The 25723-nt window shown below is 42.3% G+C and overlaps 1 protein-coding gene and 1 long non-coding RNA gene across 5 annotated transcripts in view; one reads left to right on the forward strand and one right to left on the reverse strand.

Moving 5' to 3' along the window:
• Nucleotides 1-2198: 2198 nt before the first annotated feature.
• Nucleotides 2199-25265, forward strand: LOC109643081 (uncharacterized). Its single transcript, XR_002203715.2, has 2 exons — nucleotides 2199-3443; nucleotides 24513-25265. It is a non-coding gene; the product is annotated as an uncharacterized lncRNA (long non-coding RNA).
• Nucleotides 20370-25723, reverse strand: part of arb2a (ARB2 cotranscriptional regulator A) — a 150384-nt gene continuing 145030 nt past the window's right edge. For all 4 annotated transcript variants that reach the window (XM_069523913.1, XM_069523914.1, XM_069523916.1 and 1 more), the window contains exon 11: nucleotides 20370-22615. In XM_069523913.1, coding sequence (XP_069380014.1) covers nucleotides 22455-22615 — 161 coding nt within the window. In that variant the 3' untranslated portion in view covers nucleotides 20370-22454. The remainder of the gene's footprint in view (nucleotides 22616-25723) is intronic.

Here is a 25723-nt window from a genome sequence, read left to right on the forward strand (position 1 = left end):
ATCTCGTTGATGTTTTTTTCTCCTTATGGTGTAAAATAATCCCCCATCAGCCAGAGGTCAGGTGCAAGTTGCAGAATAAACTGGGGCCTTTCTCTGCGTCACGCTGGAGCCACAATATGCGGAATTTATATTATATTAAAATACATAAACAGACACAAAACAATCAAACTCTAAAACAGACAATTACTGACGCTCACTAATTATTTAGCGTGTTTGTCTGCTTCTTATATTTTCCTGGGCAGCGTGTGAGAATAAATGTTTGTTTTTTTGAAGGAAGATGAATATGGCCTCACCGTGGCCATCATCACAAACAGCCCAGGTCCGTGTTGTTTTGTGCAGATCTGGCCTAAATTGTTTGCTGGGTTATTAAACGCAGCTTTCAGCCAGTTGTCTCCACATAATGTATTCTAAATCCCTCCAGTGCAACTATCTTTTATCCTCTCGTTGAGAGCATTCTGTTACACAATCGTTACACTACAGGCTATATAAAGCAATAGTTCAAAAACACGTGAAATTGTGGCATGTGTTCCTAATTAACGATTTCTGTACAGGCGATACAAGCAAAGCACAGGAGGACTCTAGGAAAAGTGATATTTTCTATTTAGGCTGTGGACCATATTCCACTGTCTCCACTCTGACAGAAGCTCAAATTAGTGCGTTACGCAACACTTCAAATGTTGAAACAATAAGCTTCAAATGTCATCTTTATTTTTATTTTATTTTTTCAGCCAGACGTTTATCATCCTCTGATGTGATGACAACATGATTAGTGCTCATAGTGAATCAAATAAAGGGAAATGGATGAGGAACAAAGTGCAGAGTAAATGCACCGTCAGGTTGGACAGTGGCTGCGGTGGGTAAAGGAGATGGATATGTGGCACACTATAGGCCCCATTTGTGTCTGTAATTTCGGAAACTCCGGTTACCAGAGTGTTACTACGAAATGAGTTAAATAACCATTTACCTTTGTCTGGTTTCATTCATCAAACCACAAGTGGAGGACTCCTAACACGAGGGGGCTATTTGTTTGCTTTACACAAGCAGCTGGGTGCGATTTCACGTTTGAGATATCTGTCTGAAAGCGAAACATTTATTATCCCAAGTTGTCAGCGAACCTATTTCTCCAAAAACCCCTCAATGCAAGCCAATGGGTTTTTATGCAGCGGTGGAAATGTCCTATTGGCGTTACACGTCACTTCATTTCACTTAGAGTAGCCTGGTTTCCCCGGTCACATTTGACAAATACTGTTGTTTGAGACAATAACAATTTCCAAATAGCTGCTCCGCGTATGAATGGGGGGCCCTGTGAAGTATGACACGGCTTATTTCTCATATTGTCTTGTGCGTAAAAATGATGACAGCAGCAGACAACAAGTGCTGCGCGCCGCTCGTCTGCCCCGCACATCATCCACACGAGCCTGCAAAATGGCTGGGAACGGTATACATACAGGGGAGGACACATGTCCAAAAACTAAATGGATTCCCGTGAGATGTGCGTGTTATATCTGAGCAAACAGCCCGAGTTTCATGTTGTATTGGCTGCAGACAGTCAATGAAGAGAGGCACATCTTATGATTACAACAAACTGCTCTGAGATCTGTCCACGGACCTTATAGACAACCTTCATGGATCAAATCCAGCCCTGCAGGGTATAAACTATCCCTGGGTGTGAATGTAACATAAGGGGGTGCATCCCAGGGGCGCCTCCCAATGCGCGTGTCTCTGTGCGCACACCCAAGTTTCCAATGATTGTCGCAACTGTATAGGCAGCAGGGTTTTTTATACATACGTGTGAGGTCCCTCTGTATGTATGTGTGCGGGCGCGTTCATTGCATGCCCGTGCGTAAAAGCGTGTATCCACCAAGCGTACGTACGCGTGTGTGCGCGCGCTACCGGCCGAGGGAGAGCGAGAGAGAGGGAGAGGTGGTTGTGAGAAAGCCCGGATCGCTGTGTAAGCGGATCCTTTTGTGTTGATTTAGGAAGACGTCTGCTGTATATAACGTTCAAGGCTGATAATATCATTGCCTGGCCAGATAAATAAAGCATTGGCCAAAACCATCGGGTCAGCTATCGATCCGATTTTTCTCCCCGAGAGAGAGAGAGAGAGAGAGAGAGAGAGAGAGAGAGAGAAAGAGAGGGAGACAGAGGGGCGGGGATGGAGGGTGAGAGGGGAATAGGAGGAGAGGGGGGATTGAGAGAGAAAGAGAGAGAGAAAGGGAGAGAGACCTCACTCATTAGCATTCCACAGCCATGGACTAAACGCTGACAACTAACAGAGATATCCAGCTCTACACCACTGCATGCATTTTACCCCTTTGTCTTCTTCCCCCTGGCCCTTCATTTCCAGCGGACAGATCTCTCGTCACAGCCAACACATTTTTATTTATGCCTTCTCCACTCATGCTTTTTTCTGTGCACGAATGGACCCCGTGCACAAGAGAGAACCCCTTCCAGTAAAACACAGAGAGAGAGAGGAGGGGGTGATGTTGTAAAAGCTGTGCAGAAGTGACAGCGCTAAGCACACAGGCTTTACTTGGGAGGGATACAATTGTGTGTGACTTGACAAAATAGAAGTAGAGACGTTTAAGATCGCAACCTTAACTGCTTTTAATTAGATATTTGAGGATGGAAAAATAATACAGCCTCTACATTTGTGAGAAGGTTGATTATTCAATTTCAACAATATTCAAACATTTTTACACGGAGGTTGGGTTTTTAGGTTTGAACATTTGCCGAAAATGTTTTATCTTTAAAATCCTTTATTAATCCTTTATTATTGTTCTCCAAAAGCCGTAGGATAAACTAAGTATTTCACTAGAAGAACAAAAGCAGTAAATTCAAAATCTTTCACGGTTGAAAAGTTTAAGGTGTGTTTTTGCATTAGTGGCCTTTACAAATTATTCACAACTATTATTTTCAGGATGAGACCTATTTTTTGGGATAAATTCAAACGCGTAAAATGCGTAAAAGTAAAACAGAGACACCACTGACATTTCTTGGACAACCTCCTTTATTTCTCAGATGACTATATCCTAATACGCGCTCCAGTCTTTACCCAACAATGACAGCTGTTCATCTGATAGTAACTTCTTTCCAAGTTTTTCTCCCCTCCCACCCCGGGGCCCCCGGTCTCTGTCTTGCTTTGTTGTTTTTAAAATATGCATGTCTCTCCGGAATGCCAGTCACGGGTCCAAACTTTGTGTGTCCCAACCTCCCACATGATGAAATGATCCTTTTTAAAGCGGGCTCAATATGTCTCAATCTGCACTCCTCTTCCCTCTGCAAAGCTTCTGAGTGCGGGACGCGGCCCAGAAATATATTAATTAAAGCGCGCGACCACGCGAGTGTTTTTTAGCGCTGAGGAGGAGGAGGCGACGCTTTGGATCAAGTCAAACTCTGTCAGCGACGGATGGATGAAGATTCACGGCAGGAAAAGAAAAAAAGTAAGGCTCTTTTTGACGCTCCCTCTCTCTCTCGCTCTGTCTCTTCTTCTCCCCTGTGTGTGTGTGTGTGTGTGTGTCTTTGTGTGTCTTTTGCACAGTGTTCTTGTGTGTTCCTTGGACTGAAACGGATAAAGCCAGGGGGAGTGAGAGAGAAAGAGAGGGAGAAGTGTGAGAGAAAGGGGAGGAGGGTTATATATACCTAAAAAGTGAAAGAGGATGGACGTGTGTCCGTGTGTGTGTGACTGGAAGAGTGTGTGTGCGCGCTTGTCATCAACAATAAATTAATCAGCACGTGGCATTAAACTCCAGAGAGTTCTTTCTCACTTGTTAGACTTTATACGAAGAGTACGTGGATATATGTGTTTGCATGCGTGTGTGTGTGTGTGTGTGTGTGTGTATGGAACATGAATCCTGCGTGGAATAAATTACACTACACCTACCAGAGAAAAAATAGAGAGACTTGGATGTTCGGAGAGGAAATGCTTGGTTTTAAAGGGGAAAGCGTGAATCGGATGTAACAGATTGTTTGCAGGTCAAGAGGAACTCCCAATTTCTCCAGTGAAGTTTGGCAGGATGTGTGTGTGCGTGTGTATTTGTGTGTTTGTCAGCGTGCAAAGTGATGCCATGATAGAAGACAAAGCGACTTGATAATAACAAACGTCTGTGTGAATAATCATTAGCTGTTGATGAAAGTTGGGAGGAGGGGAAGGGAAAAGTTGGAGCTGAAATCACTTAACCTGTTGCTTCTGGTCCAAACGCAGAGAAGCAACCTCAGCACTAACATCCCATGAGCCCTGCAGCGGTTCATCCCATAATAATAGTGTAAACAGTCACAGGGATATCACAAACAAATTGAATTGTCTTTTTTCTGATCAGTGTGTTCATTTATTAAAGTTAAATACGTTTTTAATAGACACCCCAACAGTGTTGATTATGTCAACATATGGGAGGCCATGCAGTAAGGCCTGGGCTTACATACCTGATAACGCCTGGGCTTTTCAGCAATATTTACGGCTTCTCTTTCTAATACTCTCCAGATGGTGTGTGTGTGTGTGTTTGTGTGTGTCACCACAGTCAGCGAGCTCCTCAATTTTTTACTCAGCAGCGTTTTGTTGCAATTACATCAAATGCTGAGGCAGAATTTATTGGTGACCCATTTTCTCTGCATTATATGCAAAAAAGGAAAATATACACAAAAAAAAGTTCTGGCCAGTCCACTTTATTTGCATGTTACGTTTTCTTTTTTTAAACAACTCTGAAGTTTACTTTTAAGACCGAGAGAAAAAAGAAACAACTTAAAATTCTCATCAAAAGTATAAAGCTCAAATAGCGCCCACTTCACGGTTTGATGGATTAATAGACAAAACACACAGGCCGCATTCATGCCTGACCAATCTTTGTTGTAGCTGGGCTGTGCTGGGGTTTTTTCAGCCAGTCACTCAGGCAGAATAATGCTTGTAAAGATATAATCCACTGAGCCTATAACCTCTGTAGTCCTCTGCTATATTATCCACTGACAATGCATTGGTAAGCTTTACAACAGGTATCCAGCCTCGCCACTAAAACACATGCAAAAGTGTCATTTGCTAATAATGTGGCCAGTAGACTAATGCAGTTATATTACTGTAGTCTATAGGTTCAGTATATTTAGTAAAAAAAATATCCTGGGTGCATTTTTGCAGATACTTAGTAAATTATTTCATGAATATGACAATTATCTATCTATCTATCTATCTATCTATCTATCTATCTATCTATCTATCATATTGTTGTGTTTAGCTGCTGCATACTGTAGGTGTATTATGATTTACTGGAACGATGCATTGAAGGGTATTTTTCATCTGTGTCACTGAGAACTGAGCCCCTGACAGTGGTAAGGTTTCCCATTGACTCCCTTTAGTCTATCCATGCTTGGTTCTCTCTCTCTCTCTCTCTCTCTCTCTCTTTATCTCACCTCAGAGGACACGCGCCATGTTGATAAATACGTGTCTCTTTTCCATCTTACTCAGCACCATCCATCAAATTTGTATGTCCATATTACACTGCTGTGCGTAAAGAAAGGGACTGAGGGAGGAGATGGAGGTATAGTCGTGCAGAAACACAACTCCAAAACACCACCAAGGAACAAGGGATGTGTTTCTTTACGTACTAGATACAGATTTGATCACTCGCTCTGTGCTCTGGTCATGTTAACGTGCGGAATTGTCTTGAATCGAGCCATGCCATGTTTTTTGTTTGAAAATTTAGAAGTGGCCCTTCCCTGCGCTCTGTGGGTTAATAACCTCTTATACTTACCATAACCACTGTGTTTTTGGATCGTGGTAATGCTGTTGGATAGATACGTTCCTCTGGCTCGCCCAGGGCTTGGACCACTCTACAGAAAGACCAGTCGCCCCCTGGTTGCAAACTCTTTGTGGCCCCACATACCGCCGCTGTGATTATAGAAGTGCCTCCTCTCCCTTGTTAAAGGAGCAAAGCTCTAATCTAGCCTCTGTGTCGCCCCCAAAGCCAGCGTGCTATATGTGCGTGTGCGTGCGTGCGCAAGAAGTGCAGTGGGGGTCGGTCGGCGCGGGAGACGAGAAGAGGGGAAGGGTGGGAGAGAGGGAGAGCAAATAGGAGGGGGGTTAGAGCGGAGTGGCCCTTTCCTTCGTTTGAGTGACACGACCCCTCTCCTCTCTTCAAAGGCCATGCAGAAATAAACGCATCTCATTTGAATGGCGATTCTTTTTTTCTCGCTGGTATTTCACAGTCAAGATTTCTGGAATAGGAAGGTGTATTTCTTTTTTTCTGCAATATTGAATTCAGGGATGGTTCTGGTGGCGGGGTCTTCAATATTCCCATCTCTCCAAATGCAGCATTCTACAACCAGTGTGGTATTTTGTCCATGACTACACCACCACCACCACCACCCATACCACCCCCTCCACTCCTGCAGCCCCCCCCCCTTCCAAATTCATTTGCATCCGCTGATGATATCAGTGAAGAATCGCTGGCACCATATGAGGCGGGGGGGCTTATTTGGATAAAAACTGGACCGCAGAGTGGACACGGCCCTAAAGGTCAGTCGTCCATTCATGTCAAGGTGGCAGGGGGTGTGTGTGTGTGTTGGGGAGGGGGGTCGGCATGGGATTGCCAAAGAGGCTTATTTGAAAGCGGGTGTATATTTGAGGCGAGGGGGGGAATGAAAAAAACCACAAAGCTCGTCATACTTCAAATAATGTGCCCCGTCACATCTTCACTTTCCTTTCCACGCATGGCGGGGGGTGTCTGAGGAGGACAGGTGGGTCCTCAGTGTTATGCATGGCCTGCAGAACATGCTGCACAAAAATAAGACGTGCATGGGGTCCAGAGTGTGGATCACAGAGGTTTAGGTGCACAAAAGAGTTAGGCTTTCCAAAGTTCTCCCTTTCCTCTGATTTGTGCCAATTCAATGGTGGATGGATTCAAGTGAAGAGGCCAGTGCAGTGGTCAGAACGTTCCTTCAGTGCCGCTGATGTGCAGCATGTTCACTTAGTCTCGCGGTGAAGTTTACAGCACTGCAGTGGTGAGGAGACTCAGAGAACCCTTCTCAAAGGTTTCCTCATAGAACCAGAGGTTTGCCATGGAAGCAGCAAAGCTATAATTTTCAAGTTTTTGTAAATAGTGCAGAATGTCAAGGATTTACTTCTACTGGAAAAAGAAAGAGCGAACATTAGAAAGAGTATAAATATAAAGTATGTGTGCTCCAAATTGCATGAATGACAGTGAAAATCATGCAGGGAAACGTCAAAAACGTTCCATTATTATTAATAATGAAAACTTTTATTCTGTATATTTTATGTAGAGATTGTGTCATTCTTTAAAGCTTTTATGAAAGAAAATCACCATCTGCCACATTGTGCAAAATAGAAGATTATGTCACATGTAGTAAATATAAATATTTTACAAATACTTCCACATCAATCAATAAATCCGTCAATTTATTATCACACACACACACACACACACACACACACACACACACACACACACACACACACACACACACACACACACATGTCATCATAAAATTAGAGTGGAAGGAGTCACAATTCCATTCTAATTATTTCTATAAAACTGCATTAGTGGTCCAGTTATGCGTGTGCCCGTCCAGGATAAACTTTATTCTCACAGGAGCAGTGTGTGTGTGTGTGTGTGTGAGAGAGAGGGGGGGGTGGTGGTTATTGAAAGCCTCGAGCGAACCAAAAAATTGTCACAAATTGCTAGTTGTCGAGCAGCGAGTGACAAGATAACGAATATGAGAATTTTTGCCCCTGACACCTCGGTTCATATATCACTGCAAAAGCCGACTAATCACTCACACGCTGTCTTTAGTATTATTACACTTCAATGTCATGTTTAACTGACGTGTCCGAATTGGGAATTTAGATTCATTTTAGCTTCATAAAAAACCAGCAACAACAAAGGATTTTTTTTATTTGATAATTTGACCTGGGTGGAGACAATCAAATCATAAAAACACTTATTCATGTACAAGATAAATACATGATAATAAGTTCAGTTGTGCACTATAGTAAGTAGAAATTAAATGAAACACACGGTAGCTTGAACATTCCACATGCAGCATTGATTGCTGCACTAATAGTGTTTGTGCCATCAGGCTCTTATACCTCAGCTGTTATCATTATTATTACTGCTGATATTGTATGTAACGACTTGCTGTTATTGCTCTGCCAGCATCAGTAATGATGGTCAAGGGAGGACAACTTACTTCTGTGTGTTTATTTGAGACAGTGGTCTGCGGTGTGAGGAGGAGGAGGGGGGGATCACAGCGAGTGGAAACATGTTACTGACCATTTCACACACGCACACACACACACGCCATCCCTGCACTTTTCCTCCCCCAGTGTTTTTATTCTATCTGGTCAAACCACTCCTCTTAACACCTCTCAGCAGACATACTGTTTAATACTATAAAATTGATTTGCAACTATGTACTCGACAGAAGATGTATTGTTTGCTTGTGCCACACACACGCACACGCATCCCCAGTAAAACGCTGTGATGGAGCTTGAGAGCGATAGTATCGATTGATTTTTGTCAAGTGGGGGGAGTCACAAGCTGCCCTCACCCTCCCTCACCCACTGTGACATTAAAACTTCTCCCAATTTTCAGCTGGACGACTGATCCGCTGGTTTGACCCCTCGGATGCTCATTAAAATATAACCCTGGTGGGAAATAATAAAATAATTTCTTTTTTTTAAAAGCATCAGACTTTACAATGGGTCGTGTGTTAGTCTAGTGCAAATGGTACGCCTGCATAGCACGGCACGGCACGGGATCAGGCTATATGTCGTGCATGATACACAAAGTTTTTGGTGTTTTAAAGGCGCTAAACCGCTGCGCTTTGTTGTGGCGTCCCTCTGCGCCCCTGTGCGCGCCGTGTGCGTAAAGACAGTCTCTCTCTCCCTCTCTCCCTCAGACCCTGTTATTGTTTCTACCTTTGTTTGCTAGATGGCGCTCTGCGTTGTGGGACCCTCTGACACAAGCACCGCCTCATACCCTCTCCCTCTCCTCGCTCTCTCCTCTCAGTGCTCTCAGCTCTCCGCACCGAGCTGCGTTTCCATGAGCCATTTTTTTAAACCAAGACATTTTCAGCTGCCGCAAACGACTGTAATGAATATAACGTATAAATCCCCACCGCTGTGAACAGTGGAGGGAGTTTTATAATTGCTCCATCCTATATGTCGACTGTGATTTTTTTGTGTTGGTTTTGCTAAGCTGTGCCGATTAAAACCACGCGAGCAGTAATGCATTTAATTTTAATGCAAACCCATAATAACACAGACTATCGCGCAATATTTGAGCTTCGGATAATTAATTGTTTGTCTTAGCAATGTAACGTTGCAGAACATGTGCACTGAATCAAATTTAAATGTTGAAAGGGAGGACTTGAATGATCCATTTTCAAATAAACGTCTCAGTAATTAAAACACACATGCACACACTTAATCTGATGCAACAATGACATTATATCGATTATCCAACATCCACACAGCATAAATATTTAGCAAATAAAAATCTTTATTATGAGCTGTTAACTATCATGACACGCGATGTGTGTGGGAACTGCTGCTGTAATAATGGAGAACAGAGGCTAGAACTTACATTAAAAAATAATACAATTAACGAAAATTAATCTGCAAATATAATTTTGCAACTTTATAATATTATTGCAGCAATATGTGTGTATGTGTGTGTCCCCTGATGTGTGACTTTATAATCTGTTTTAGATGAGGGTACGAGCAAAAGCGTTGTATTGTTTGCTGAGTGGTCCACTCTGCTTTAAAATATACTGCTGCAGTTACACTTTCACTAAATAGCAGCTTGTCCGTGTGAGACGTTGATGAATGTGCTGGAGACTTGGAGAGGCTTTTACAGCTGTCTTAAAAAGCGCCGTGGCCCCAGACCAGCCGCAAACACATCAGGTGCAGGCAGTGGCCTTAGAACACACACACACACACACACACGCGCGCATACACGTTTTTATTTCAAAACCGAGTTGTTAACTTGAGCCACAATCATGTAAAATGCCTTTTTAATCTGAGGTGATTTATTTAAAGACGTGTGTGTGTTTGTGAAGAGTAAATTAACGTCCCAATGAGGCTTACATTATTTTAGAGTTTTTTTGTCGATAGCTGCGTTGATTTCTGAGTATTTGTACATATTTGAATCATCTTTAGTTTGTCACACACATCACAGCACAGATCCAGATGATTTAAGATGAGCCCAGTGCATGTGCAAGGCTATGGTTTTTGGACTTTTCTCATCAATATGGCCTCTTTTATTCCTCAAATGAAGACATTTAAAGCACAAATAAAACTCTAGCAGGCTGCTGTGTATAGAGTCGATCGATTTATTACATGTGGAATATTTTAAAGGGAGTCAAACTTGTTTAAACAGTGTATTTATAGTAGACCTGAGTAAATGATATACCTCACACTTCATAGGGTCACTTCAAGTTCACAGGACAATCTTACAACAGACAATGTTTCATTGTTGATTGAGCTGTACTACACACAAACGCACACACGCACGCGCACAGCCTCCCCCGTCGGGTCCTGGGTGGTGTGGCACAGCAGGTTTGCTTGTACTGTATACGGGGGTCTCTCCTCTCCACCTGCAGCCCCCCAGAAGAAGAAAAAAAGAAACCCAGTCAGGTTTTACCTCACAGCCCACGTCTCCTCTTCTCTTGTGCTATTTACACGAGTTTGGTCCAACACGTTATTAGGGAAGCAGGATTTCAATTATTTTTTGTGGGCCCATCATACATTTTTGAGTGCTTGAGTAAGACTCTCTTGGTATTTGTTTTTCCTCGACTTAACAAGCCATCATCTCACGCATGCATATAGAGCTCAGAAATCCCGCTGGCAAAGGGCGGGTTGCGGGTTCAATTAAGGTGGAATAATGCATGGGGACAAAGCTTAAGATGACCTCGATTGAAAATGATCAGAAAACGCATTCACCAAAAAACACACATGCACACACAAACACACACACACACACACACACACGCACGCACACGCTGCAGCCTCTTTGTTTTTGACTTAATGCTGCTGCCTCTTTGTATCTGCACTGAGGCATATCTGCCTCCCTGAAATCGCAAGCTACTTTGATTCTGGAAATAATTCCAACGCCTGAATATAAAGCTAAGAATTTAATACCACCCAACCTATGTCGAGACTAATTCACTCTTTTTTTTGACACTCCTTTCTTTCCCTCCTTAATCGAATTTGCCACATTTAAGCTGGCGTGTGGATTTTGAGGCATAAGCAGCCATTTGGGCTCTATCCATGGAATGACAGAGAATACGGAGGTTTGTCATAGTTTCCTTAAGTAGAAAACAAGATATTTCAGCGGCACAGTGGGATTTTAACGAATTAAAATATCTCACTGCTTGCTCGTGATAAAAAAGGTATATGGGATTGAGGCGCTCGCTTGTTAAGTAACTTGCTGTCAGTATAGTTAGCAGTGCTGTGATATGGACGGTGGCTGCAGAGCCTCATCTCTCGGGGTTTTAATTAACAAGCTGTCTCAAAGCTGTAGAGCTCCATCAAACAGACTCCCTCTCTCTCTCTTTCTCTCTCCATCTCTCTTTCTCCACCACTAAATCCTCCTCCCGTCACTGCCTCGGGCTCTCTCTCAAACTTTAGACATGCTGGTCCTCAAATCAACTTGTAACCACAGTATGCGCAGCAGCTGATAGGGTGCAACTATTCTGAGGAGATTTGCAAAATAAAAAGGAGAAACACAGAAACTGCTTGTTTGCTTACAATCTATTTGCATGCACGTGTATTCCACCAGACGTGCACATAGTGTGTTCTGCTGGGTTTCTGGAGTGATGTCTGCTCTGTGAAAGAGGATGAAATCTTTCAGTCTGCTTCGCAAATGCAACTTTAACCTGCAAGAACATGCTCTGAGCGATGCTTTACACACTTTCACAAACTCAACTTTTGAAGTTGTCCATTAGAAAAAGACATTAGTGGAGTGCAACTCGGCAAACTGTACTTTTTACTCAGTTAACATATTAATATTTTTTATATACAAAAACTTGTGAAATATGATGCAATGCTACACAGAGCCAGGAGCATATTGCATGGAAGGCTCCATAGCTGCAGCAGTGAAATGCTACTTAAACCTTAATGCATCAGTAATAGTGATGTAGTGATATTATATATAATAGCAACACTCACAAAATCATCAGTTTTACTTTGAGGACATTTTCAAACAGTACTCATCTGCTTTAAATGACATTTTCAGTGCAGGATTTAATGGAGTTGTTTTTATACAGTGAATTGCAGCTACTTTTCAGTAAAAGGATTTGAACACTTCCTCTACAACTGGAGAATATTGTTTTAAGAGTATATGTGATCCTCAACTTTTATATCATTGGATCAAATGTGGTCAGTTTGAAAACCAGTGAACAGAGCGGAGTTTAAGTTGAGTATGAAACTGTGGGAAGTCGTGCAGAGTGCGGACAAGCTCTTAAACGATAAAAATAATAATAAGACATAAAATAATGAAGTCTTTGTGTGAGTGTTGTTTACATAGACGGTCAGCGCAGCGGCCAATGTAAACCGTGCAGCCTCTTGCTGATTTACCACAGTATTACAGAGAGGAAGGGAGTGCTGGCTTCACAGGAGATTTGTCTTTTGGTGGAAAAAGCAAATCTCTCTCTCTCTCTGCCTGTCTGTCTGTCTCTCCCTCCATCTCTCTCTCTCTCTCTCTCTCTGCCTATATAGTAACTTGGTGCCGGGCTCTCTCACCACCGTGGCCCAGACGAGGGGGGTAATTTGATAGCGAGGCAAGGTCAAGACAGTGCGCTGTCCATGGTGCTGCGGCGGGGGCGAGGCTGGATGTTATCATCAAATTAGACAGGACAAGTTTCAAATCGATGCCACCCCCGGACGTCTGGAGACCGCCAGCAGTCGGAGTTAAAGTCCTAACAAGTCCCCCCTGACAGGTTAACACCTTAACACAAACACACACCTCTGATGCTGCAGCCTACAGGTCAGCGGCGCTGTGTTGGCGAGATAAGCACCGATCCCACTGAAGGCTGAGTGAAATACAGCCCTGAGTTCACTGTTATTTCGGGGAACTGTATATATGAGACCCGGTCAGTTCAGGCTGGATTTCCTGTTTTATTTTTTTTTTTCCTAAAGATTTTTTCCACCCACTTGAAGTCCTTGGGCTCGCTGATTTATTTGACAGCCTCCATTTATCCGTGTGTGAGTGAAAATATCAAAGCCTTCCACCCAAACAGACACAGAAGACGTGTGGTCTTCGTTTATTTAAAAAAATCCACGGACAAAAGGAGGGTCGAAAGTTTAGAGGCTAAAGCACAACTTTGATAATTTATTAGAGCGTTCAAATAAAACCATAAATATTGATATTTGAATATATAGCTGTGGATGTAAATGGTCCTTGACGTAAACAATGTGCTTTTGATCTCACCACGATCAAAGGAAACAGTGCTTAATGTAATTTTTCCATCCATAAAAAACATTTATATTTTGTAATTTCAGATAAAATAAAATGTCACAATGGTATGGAATGGAATTATCTTTTTTTTGCACTCCAGTGTCATGAAATGCATTTAGATTTACAGACTGTAGAATATAGAAAGTATTTTACTTTCAATTTGATGTTTTTTGTAAACAGCCTGAAATAGTTCTTGAAGAAAATAAAGAATTCTCAGTTTTAGTTGCATTTTATACATTTTGTTGTAAAGTTCACTATATTAGAAACGATGTTGAAAATTGTGTCGATATTAACTTTTTTTTGGTTTTATTCTCATTAATGTCTAAACGTCCAAAAGAGTCAATGGAACATTCAATATTAATAATTAAATAATGTGAACAACCTATGAAATTACACATTTCGAGATGTTGTCTGAATATTATAAGTAAAAAGTTTTACACAAAGAATAAATGCCATTAGTAACAGTCCATTTGTGGGAGATCAGGAGTGAGTGAGTGGAGAGGGGGATCTCAGAGAGGAGCGAGGAGGGCACTGATTAGAGATGCTGCCAATCTGTCACCACCTGACAGCTTTTGCTGCGGGGATAAACAGCAATAAAGTAGAGTTGGCCGCTGTGTTGTTAACTTCACACACACTCACACACACACACACACGCCACCGGAGGAGCAGGTAAATTCACTCAACTCCTCACAGCTCCCCCCCTCGCCTATCATCGCCCCTGTCTCCCTGCCTGCATGTCAAACTACCCCTTCCTCCCTCCCTCTCTCTCCCCCTCTTTTCATCCTCCCTGCTGACTCAGGTAGCCAAACACAATGAGGAGGACCTCGGCGACAAGAAAGAAAAGCCATTCAACCGGATGGAGAGATTGTGGCGTGGCAGCGCAGAGAAACGTTATATTTGAATGGTTGATAAAGAAACGAAACGGATGGGGAACAAAGTCCTTAAAGCCGTCGGGGTGGGTGGGAGGGAGCAGCGTGCATCACAGGAGCGAGGCTGCAAGGTGACTGCAGGCCCCCCTTTAATAACACTATATTAACTCGCTTAACCACGGAGATTCAAAATGAGACCGGGTTCACTTAAGAGGCCCTGCAAACCATGAAATGCACATCAAAACATACACCTGCCAATCCCACCACCTATATCCCTCCAAGCCCCCCCCCCTCTCTCCCACTATCTCCCCTCTCTCTCCACGCGAGCTGTCTGTCATGGTGTGGCCCAGCTAATTTGAGTTCATTGGATGGCAATAACTTCATTTAGACCTTCATCTTCTTTTTGGGCTGGATGTAATGAGGATGGAGGCCGGGGTGCTGCCAGTTAAAGGCCGCTCCCTCAGTAATAATAACTTGGATCTTATTCTCACCCCACGCACCGTCGTGTTTATCCTCGGAGGGCTGCGTCCACATGATGAAACTCATCTATAATGTGTGATTTAATATCGCATTGCACTGTGTGGTTTTTCTTTTTTTCCCCTCAGACATTTTAAACCCAAAAGAGAAGTGTATATGGTGCAGGAGATACACCGCAGAAAGAACAGGACCATTGTGTTTTTATTTCTGTGAATGTAAAAAGATAAATACTGAAATTTAGGGCAACTTTTAAAAGGTAATGTGTATTTCCCTGCTATCACTGAAGTTATCGCTTATTATTATTCTGCAATAAATATGTAAATTAATAAAATCGATTAAAGAGGTGAACACTAAAAAACAGAAAATGTAATCATTTGACACTCTGTCAGATTTAATATCTTTCTGCGTTTATAAGAAAAATATTTTAAAAAGGGATAAAAGAAAATCTCTGTAGCTGATGATTCGCTGAAAGACTTTTTTTTCAGTGGAAGTCAAGGCCTCGTCTCTCAACGCCAACTAATCGATATGTTTCCAGCTCCAGTGCGATATTGATTCCTGGAGGATTCTACTATAAGGATTTGTGGAAATACCTAATTATTTATTCACTTAAAGTGCAAAAAAAAAAATTGTGTCGTACACAGTCATTCTCATTCGATTTATAATGTTCGCCTGAAATAAGAAAGTGCACTTGATTTCTGCTCCTCGTAGACAATTCACTTGTGCAGCTGTTGTTAGGACAAATACAAAGGTTTATATGAGTCTCATCTTATTGGAAATCTCACTTCTCTTTTCAGATTAACTTTGCACAAACTTTTAGAAGACTATGAGAACACATGAGGCAAAAATAAAATACCAGAAAACTGCGTATAAATATGTATTTATGTATTTATCTAGCTATTTATTATTTTCGTTTAATCAATAATTATTTCACGAGTACTACAATCACTCCCTTTTTCGATTTATTTTTTTAATTTAAATAGTGCAGTTGTTGTTTTTAATTATATCCAATTATATCAAAGAATGTTCAGAAAAAATGTAGGTTTCATTGTATTGTGTTATTTATCTTACGTCATTTATATAATTACAATAGTTGGATATTATTTCGGTATTATCATGAAAATAACAGTTATATACCAATAATTCATATAGCAAAAAAAACAACAATTAAGTTCTTATGAATTTGACTATTTAATAAAATATTGGTCCTGTGCTACACCTTTAACAATATGATTAGCATTTAAATCAATGGGATAAAAACTTGCATCCAAGTGGTTATATAATGAAAAATAAACCGTAAATAATAACGTAAATCTAAAATAGTAAATTAAGTTTAAAGCAGGACAGATGAGTGAGAACTGTGCAGCACATTTACTCTCATCTTCAACTTTTCCTGTGTATATTGTTGTTATATTGTAACACACACACAAAGCACACACACACACACACACACGTGCAATTAAAATTGGCATTTGCCAAAGTGATATTTGAAGTTTTTTACAAATTACAAAGCGCTGAATAACACATTAAGGCCACGATCACAGGCCTGTAGCTGGAGCCCCTTCATCTCCTCCGTCAGTCATCAGGACTAGGTGACCAGTTGTCTCTCCTGAGTCGTCGGTGGGCTGTTAAACTACAGACCAATGATCTGTGTTACACTTTCTTTCCTCCCTCCTTTATCACTTGTTTGCCCCCCCCATTAAAAAAAATCTTAAAATTCAGAGCCCATTCTTTAAGTGTGGTGTTGCATTTCAGAGGGTGTTCTTTTACTGCAGGAGTCTTCAGGCCAGCACAGTATCAGAGGAGGTGTAATTGAGGGGGCGGTGAGGGGAGAGAGTAGCGGTCCGCCTGAAAGCTGCTATTAAAGCCAAATGGACTGAACACCGTAAAACGGCTCTGCCAACAGCTGTCCCACCATCCGAGCGTTCATGCCAGGATCCTCGAGCACGCACCACACATTGGGCCACGGTGCCGGTGTGGTGGCTACTCACGAGTACTAGACAGCAAAGTCCAGGAAATAAAACAGCAAACGAATATTCCGGCAATATTTTTCTATTATGTTGAACTTCAGCCTACTTCTATGTCCTGTTGACTGATCTCTGGAGGCATCCTCTGAGAATTACCCAGGGAGCAATGACTGAGGGTTGTGGTCGGTTTGCTCTCCATATTTCCGCTGCATGGTTGTAAGAGTAGTTTTTCACATATTAGCCTATAAGACAGGTGAGAGCAAAGGAAGAGGAATAGTGGATCATCCCATGTCACCATTTTCTGCGTGTGCATGCAAGTTTTGTACGTAAAGTGCATTTTCTCATCAAAACGTTTACTGACATGGTTTTCTGTACTAATAGACAATAATATTTCTGACTTTTCTGTTGATGCAGAGACTTTAAACTAAATGAAAGCATCCTATACAATGCATTTTTAATTCAATAGTTTCAATTTTAAATGATCTCAAGGTTTAAGGTTGAAACTTTACAATATAATAGAGAACTCAACAGTTCCCACCTTTTAACGGGGAGAAACTCAGTGTGGGCGACCATCTGCCTCGACCGGTTGGATTGAGTGAAGAAAATGTCCATGTTTCTATGAGGAGAAGTGCAACACCTGTGCCCGTGCGTGCAGATCTCTGCGTCCTGGCCCTGCACAATAAAGCCCACACAGTCACACTCTCTCCCCTAAATGTGACGTGTGAGGCCCCCAAAGTGTTGTCTGGGTCCTCATTAGAATAGAGGGAGAGGAGTTGTTTCCACTGGATTAAATGGTTTTCTCTGCAAGTCAATGAATATGTAATGATGTCTAACGAAACCAGTTGAGTTGTGTGCTCTGTGGTGCACATGCAGGCCTTATATTAAACAGCTCTTCTTCTGAGGAGAGAAAACACAGTAGCCTATAGAGAGAGAGAGGGGGGAGAGGGGCAGAATAGGCGGAAAGGAACGAGGGAAGAAGAAGGGATACAATCTTGAATGCACATCCAGAGCTTAAGCCAGATACTCTCTCTCTCTCTCTCAGTCAATAGATGAAAAAGTATTTGCTCACGCAGAAAGAGAGAGAGAGAGAGAAAGAGAAAGAGAGGGAGGGAGGAAGGTTGGTTAGTTGGTTGTTTTTGGAGACAAAGGTGAATTTACATTTTTTAAAACTGCTTTGGAAATATTGTTTCTGATAAGCAGTCATGCCAATAAAGTAATTGAATTGATGGAAGGGAGAGAAAGAGAGAAAGAGAGAGAGAGTTCCTCCACCATGATTGTTGAAGATATTTTCTCTCTCTCTCCCTTTAGTATACCCGATAAAACATTGATTGTTGCAGCCAGCTGACCCGTAAAATTTGGGGGTTAGTTTTCTCTTCTGAGCTGAGCATATAATTATGCAAATAGTGATCTGACAGTGATCCGCCAGAGGAGTGTTGAAGGAGTGTGTGTGTGTGTGTGTGTGTTTGTGTGTGTGTGTGTGTGCATTGAGGGGTAGAGTGGGGGGTGACATTCCAACTTTGCCTGGTTCCTTTTTGCAGAGAGTTCATCTTCTGCACGCATGGCCTCCATATCAGAGAGGGGCAAGCAAGCGTGAAAACAACTCTCTTTAAGTAAAAAAAAAAATTGAAATATCAGGCTGTGGTGGCAGCTTATCGGGAGGGAGGGGGGTCCCCAACTTTTTTTTTCTTCATGTCAAGGACCCCACCCTATCCCACCCACCCAAAAGGAAAATAACCTGAAATTACAGCAAATGCCCCCCCTCCATTTCCATTTGGCAGGATATCATCCTATAAAGCTTTACAGTTTTTTTTCCTCCTCTATGATCCTACGAGGATTTGTCTGTAACTGTCTGTACACTGAGAGTTGACGACAATAGCTGGGAGAGAGAAACCTATAATCAAATCAGTCATACCTATTATACATTCACACGCTGCAGGAGCTAACTTCCAGAGAGTTGAAGAGACAAGACTAATCAGACAGGTTCTGCTTTTTTTTTTGAGAGAGAGAGGGTGGGGTGGGGTGGGGGGGGGGAGTTTTTAGGAAACAGACACAGCTTTAAAGCACCAGAGGAGACAGCATGAGTGATCAGTCTGAATGATAATCACTTAAAGATGAATGATCAGAAAGATCCAAATTCAGCTGAAACTCCACACACGTGGGTTTTTCTTCTTGTGCAAACGGAGGCTCATATTCTACCCAAACATACTTTACACAACTTTTAAACGTTCAACAGATATAGTGAACGAGTCTCAAGGCATACAAAAATAATCATTATTGGTTCGAAATATTATTTATTTATTTATTAGTCGTCTGCATGTGATGCTAAGTGCCTAGAGGTGTTAATTGAAGGCAGGTTATTTAATTAAACTCCGAATATTCTCCGCAATGTTGGATTTTCTGTCTCAGAATCACGGAGATTGTAAATACAAAGCAGCCCGTGAATCCATTTTTAAGACAAGAAAGTTGAGTCTATCCACTTGTAAGTGTGTGTGAGTGTGTGTGATTGAATGCCTCCCTTTAATCAGCGGCCTGACACGGTGTGAGGGGGACTCGCCTGGTTCCACTTGTTGTTCGGGGGTTAATGGAAAAGGTTTCTAAAGATTTATTGAGGGGGCGTTTAATGACCTGATCGGTTTCACCGTGTGAAAACAAATGATGCTGTAAAACCACGCTGAGTGTGTGTGTGTGAGAGAGAGGAGAGAGAGAGGAGGGGGTCACTTTGCTAAAATTAATGACCAAAAAGAGGGGAATCACTGTTTATAGTTTGTGTTCCTTTTGACACACTTCTCAGCATCGATATAATCACTGAAGAGACGTGGCTCAGAGCAGCCTGACCTGCATGGGGCAGCTCTCACAACGTCTATCTCCAGCTTTCACTTTAAAAAGCAGCGCTGCAAATACAGTTAAATGAGTTCTTTTGACAGTTTGAGAAAGTTAAAACTGTCATTTTGGCAGGAAAACTAAATCAGGTGGTATGGACTTCATAGACGTCACGTGAGAGGATGACACACGGGCCACTTCTCCACCTCTCGTCCCGCTGCACTCACTTCAGACTTTCGTCCTCACAAGCAAAAACCCGACACAGTCTACCTCTGCCCACTAGAAAAATAAAATACAATTCTAAAATAAAACCATCCAATCCAAATCTGATGGTTTGCAATTAAAGCCTGGGGAAATAAATAGTGTTAATAATAAAACAATCAATAATGAAATAGGAAAATGTGGAGCTTTTTTTTTTTTCAATGAAAAAGTTGTTTTTATTTCCTTCGACAGGTTTAATGGGATAATTACAAAAAAAGAGAAACCAATCATGTAAAAGCAGAGTGATTACTGTGCTGCAGAAAAAAAGTCAAATCATTATTAAAGACAGTTGAAGTGGATCAAAAGAGAAACGTTTCTGAGAATGTATTTTTAAAAAAGGGAGCTGGCAGGACTCTCGGTTTCATCAAATTCAAAGGCTTGTGCTGCTGCGATAAAACAAAAAAGGTGTGTTTCTTGAACCACAATCACACACAACACACACAACACACACACACACACACACACACACACACACACACACACAAAACATCTGCAAAAAATGTCTTCAAGAGCAATTGGCAAAATTAGTCCCCTTTTATTTGCAGACTGTGCTTTGCATCCTGGCTGCTCTTACATCTTTAGTTCCATTCATATATGGCTTGTTATATTATTATTATTATTATTAGAGAAAAAAACCCAGCAGAGCAGAGTCTTGTTTATTCTTAAGGCAACAATATACAAATTACGGAGTGAAAAATGAACTGATTGTAGCTGAAAAGCAGAAAGATGAGCAACAGCATCTCGAAATGAAACTCATCAAATCAAATAATAAACTAACTTCTTTGCTGAAACCTGGAGACATGTGAATCAAATTAAAAGAAAATTAGGCCCGAAACCATCAGCCACAGTTGTCTCATTACAGCAGGAAGATAATCCACAAAAGCCTTAAAACACACACACACACACACACACACACACACTGGGCAAGGATTCATAGTGTATCACTTTAATAATACTAACTAGTTGAAGTTTTTTTTAAAGAACACATTTGAGGATGTGTCTAAGGTATCATACGATTTTGAATTGGGTTTGAGTTTTTACTAATGTCACGACACATTAGGGATGTATTCCATTAAGCCTTGAGTGGTTTATAAAACACACAAGCCTTATGGAAATTTTTTTTATCATGTTTGTGTCACATAGTCAGATTATGTGCAGCTGAGCAGGGAGCTGACTTTGTCACTTCTAAGTACATATGAAGAGTACTTTGGTGGAGAGGAAAAAAACAGGGGAAAAAATAGATATGTTACATTTCTCCAACATCTAAGGAAATATCATTCAGGCTTAGAATAATATTGAAATCTTGGATTTCCTGACATGTGTAAGGCGATATATTGAGCTTTATGAGTGTTGTGAGCTGACTTCTGGCTCCTGTTAAAATGAGATATCCCTCAAACCCATTTTGATGCTTGACTTTAAGTGATTTTAAATATGCTCAGTGTCCTGATTTTTTTCCACACTCAGCACAGGTTGTGTTTGTTTTATTTGTTTCATCACATTCAATCACCCGGAGACATCAATTTCAAGGCTATAAAAGTAGTGGGAAAAAAGTGATATATATTTATAATAAACACAGAGAGGTGGACTCTGCACACTTTTACAAATCAAACCCTCGGATATTCTAAAGTAAACATGAGGAATAATGCTTTAATATCAAAGAAAAAAAATCTAATTTGTGGATGAGGCGTTGCAGTCAAATGTTGCTCCAAGTTAAAAATAAAAAATAGTAATAAAAATAAAAAAGAGATCCTACTTTTAAACACTGCAATCCCAGAAATAAATGACACAGGTGAGGACCACACTGAACTGAAGGTAAAAAGTCAGTCAAGAGAATGAAGAAGTCATAATAACACCTTTTCTTAATAAATCAAATGGTCACCAGTTAAATGTGTGTGTGTGTGTGTGTGTGTGTGTGTGTGTGTGTGTGTGTTCACTCTTGCTGAAAACATTTGTGTTGGGTTTTAGCTGAAAAAAAAGAATGCAGATATGGATTTGCCAGGTCAAAATGTTGTTGAATTTTAGCAGGAGATTCCCGACAGCAGGAGCCGATTCCTGGATACGCGGTCCAGGCTTTAGGAGCGGGGGGAAGAGGGAGAGACTGAGCAGTGCAGACTGCAGGGCAGGAGGGGCATTAGCTCAGTTCAGGCTGATGTCAGGACAATTAGAGGTGCACCACAGTGCATTGTGCACAGCGCCTGTCAGCCTTAATCTCTGCTGCCGTGGCCCGTACCCGCAGCCAGGCCACAGCCCACGGGAAGCGCTAACACTCGGGCCCATATTGCTTTGACAGTTGCGCTCATCTAGAAGTAATGCAAAACGGTATTGTGATGTATACACAGTGACCCTGCACTCTCGTCTCTTACAACAACAAGGCTGTGTGTGTGTGCAGAGCCAGGGAAAGCTGGAAGGGAGAAATGACACTGTGCTGAGACTGAGAGGGAAAGATGGAGGTTACGGGGAGAGAGCAAAAGAGAGAAAGAGAAAGAAATAGCAGAGAGGATCTGGAACCTTAGCCTCCCTTTTTACACTTCCCCCCCTCTGATCCGGTGCCGTCCCCCTCCTCCTCTGTCCTCTTGTTCCATATCATTGTTGTTGGTCCTCTACAAATCCTGGTGTTTGTTTTTGAGGGAGCTGCTGCGTGTGGTGACAATGTTGGAGGTCTCCTCCGCCTCTTCGTCCTCTTTTGCCTCCAGGACGTCACTGAAGAACCTGAAGATGGAGATGAAACTCATCCAGGAGGTCAGCTCGTGTCTCTCAGTGCCTACATTTGAAAGAAACACACACAACATGAGCTGTCAAGCTGCAGGCAAAGGAAGTGCATGTGGATATTCGAAGATAATTAAAAATGTAACTCCGTAACACAAAGATAAAAGATAAGATAGTGTAGTCTCTTCAGGTTCACCACTTCCACGATGCATTGAATCTCCCCCTGCAAGCCAAAGACTTTCTGCATGAGAGCCATGACAGCCTATGACCTGTAAGTCCAATGGGACAGCCTTATTATGTTATCCAAGTGGACACCTGATAATCAACACCACTGCATGTCCCCTCTTTCCATCTCAGGCCTTCCAACAAAACCAGAGTTATGTACAATGGGTGCACTAAGTGAAACCAGTGGAGCGGTTGTCATTCATTCTAAAGGGCCGATTGAGGAAAGGCAAGACATGAGCAGAAGAGAGGAAACCAGTGAACATATCAGGTGGTCTGGCAGTGGCGGGGGGGTAGGCAGCAGTGCCGGGTTTCCCTCTGACCTTCTTCCAGGTTAGCCAGTTCCCAAGTTGGGGTCACACTGGTGCTTGAAATGTGGTACATGCGCCTCAGGTTGCTCAGGGTTACGGTGTCACGCAGCAGCTTTTTAGAACGATAGCTTAAACTCGGCGGCGGTTTCTCCTGCTATAGAACACCTCGGCTCTGCATCGGAGCGTCTGTGATGAGGATAGATCATGTCTGCAGCTGCTGCCCGACTCATTTCTGCTCCCGCTTGCTAACCATTCAGCGCCAACAGATAATGGCTTGTTTCTGCTGCCGCTGGCTAGAAGCTCAGCTGCTTAGCAACACAACTGTAACTGGACTTGAGAAGCCATATTGAGGTGGCCTCTTGTTTCCCCTAAGGGAGAATAGGTTTGCCGCAAGAAGATATTAAGAGTTTCATCCCTTGATAGATGGATCTAAGAAAAAATTTACATGTGTTTACAGTCCGAGGGATGAGTGAATACAAGCTTGGCAGGAATGAGTTTTCTTTTTTTAATCTTTATTTGCACACTTCACTTTTTTTGGTGGGACCTGCATTTGTTTGTAAGATAAGAACAGTAAAATGGATCCCTGCAATTTCCTTGTGAGGATTAAAACAAAGATTATGCACAGGGTTGCCTGAAAACATCTGGTCCCAGCAGAAAAGGGTTGAAAACCATGACCCTTCAAATCAGTCATACATTAGAGATACCGCTTTACCCCTGCTCCTTTATTCAGTTTTTTTTTGCATTCCTTCTTTTCTTCCACTCTCCTCCCCTTGGTACATTGTCACAACTATAAAAGCTAGACTAGAAGGCTGCAGGGATACAATTAGGAGGCACCTTAAAGGCTCCCTCACCATAGACAGGCCTCTGATGACCACTGCACTGACCCCATGTTTATTAGATTGACCCCTGCCTGGACACATTAATGGAGATGCTGTTCGTACGTGTGTGTGTGTTTGTGTGTATGATCCTGAGACCGAGGGCAAGTGCGGGGTCTTGGGCCTGAGAGTGGATTTGGGTTCAGTTGCTGGCAGTGTGTTTTGCTTGTGTGTAATTTGTGTGCACGAGTATGTAGGGTTCTCGATAACTCGGAGATAAGGGACTGCGCTGCACGCTATATAGCAACCAGACTGCAGCCAGTGCCTTGGGTCAAATTTACTGGCCTGGCAATCATGGGAGTCAATAACCCGGCACTCTCAGTGACTGTGCTACCTATGTAGGGCTCAACATAACACCCATCCCTGGAAAACAGAGACACAGCCCTCTCACACCTCTAATCTATCATTTATATCCAATTTGAGGCACTCTGATCTTTTTCCACCTCCTCCTCCTCCTCCTCCATGTTTTCCGCATCTCAACAGTCTCTCCTTCACTAGTGTTTTTACTTCTGTTTTGTCCTTTTTTCCCCTTCTCCTCCCGCAGAAGCGATCAATGGTGCAGCGCTCTCTCGTTCACCCTGAACTGGCGGTGAACTCCTGCGGAACGCCGCCAGCCTCTCCACCCTATCCCATCGCCGTTCGGGGTCACCAGGGGGGCGTCTCTGTGCCAATATGCAGATGAAACGGTGCCCCTCCAATGACTCTGGACTCTGGATCCACCCCTCTATACGGTGCAGGCTTTGAGATGAAGTCCAGCCCCCCCCCCCTTCCTCCACCCAGACAACGCTCACACATAAAGACATAAACCCACTCTCACATTGGCTTAAATAGGCCTTTAACAGCTTACGTCCACTCTTCATTTAATGGCCAAAGTGTGTCGAACTTAATGGATGTTGTCAAAGCTGAGATGTGACCACTGATTTAGAGGAGGGACCCGAATGCCAGGCTTCACTGGCCGCTAAAGACACACACACACAGAATTACCTCAGCTATGCCACAAATCAAAGTAATATCTTAAAAAGATGTGGGGATCGATGAGGTGTCATCTGGCTGTATCCCCTGTGTAAAGTGAACCCATAAACAGTCAGTGAGAACTACTTATCCTCAGCTTTAGTCCCTCGCTGAGAAAGTTTTTAACTCATAAGCAGATTTTTTTTTCTTTATGGCCCATTGATTTCATGTATTGTTAAAGTAGACTCTAACAGGCAGCGAGCTCTTCCATTTTCATGACTTTAATTACACCTTGTATCTTGTATTTAATTGGTCAAACGTTGCAAATAAAGAACGTTGTGCATTTCTTGTGTGCTTTCTTGCGTTGACTATGAATCAATTAAGTTGCATGTGCCAATTTTAACAGGTTTATTGTAATCACATTAATCTAATGAAGTTTAGCCTAAGTGCAATAATGTCCTCATTTATTGTAAATGCAATAATGATGTTATGGTGAGTTCCATAATGCTGAGTATTGTCGAGGGAAATACAGGGAACATTTCTCTTTACTTTAACAATATGTTTATAATTATATGGCAGGCTTAACCGACATTACTACTGCAATTGTAGAAAGTAGAATGATGACCGTTATGACCTTGAGGTAAGGCAACACACACACGCACACATACACACACACACACACACACTGAGCACCATGAGGATGTTTCACTGCAAAGCAGCACAGAACAGGTAGAGAAACGAGGTCTGTGGTGAAAGCTGCGCTCTTTGCTCAGGTCAAGGCAGAGTTTCAGAGCGGCGTCTCAC

The sequence above is a fragment of the Paralichthys olivaceus genome, chromosome 4, assembly GCF_024713975.1.
Source record: "Paralichthys olivaceus isolate ysfri-2021 chromosome 4, ASM2471397v2, whole genome shotgun sequence".
Classification (NCBI taxonomy): domain Eukaryota; kingdom Metazoa; phylum Chordata; class Actinopteri; order Pleuronectiformes; family Paralichthyidae; genus Paralichthys; species Paralichthys olivaceus.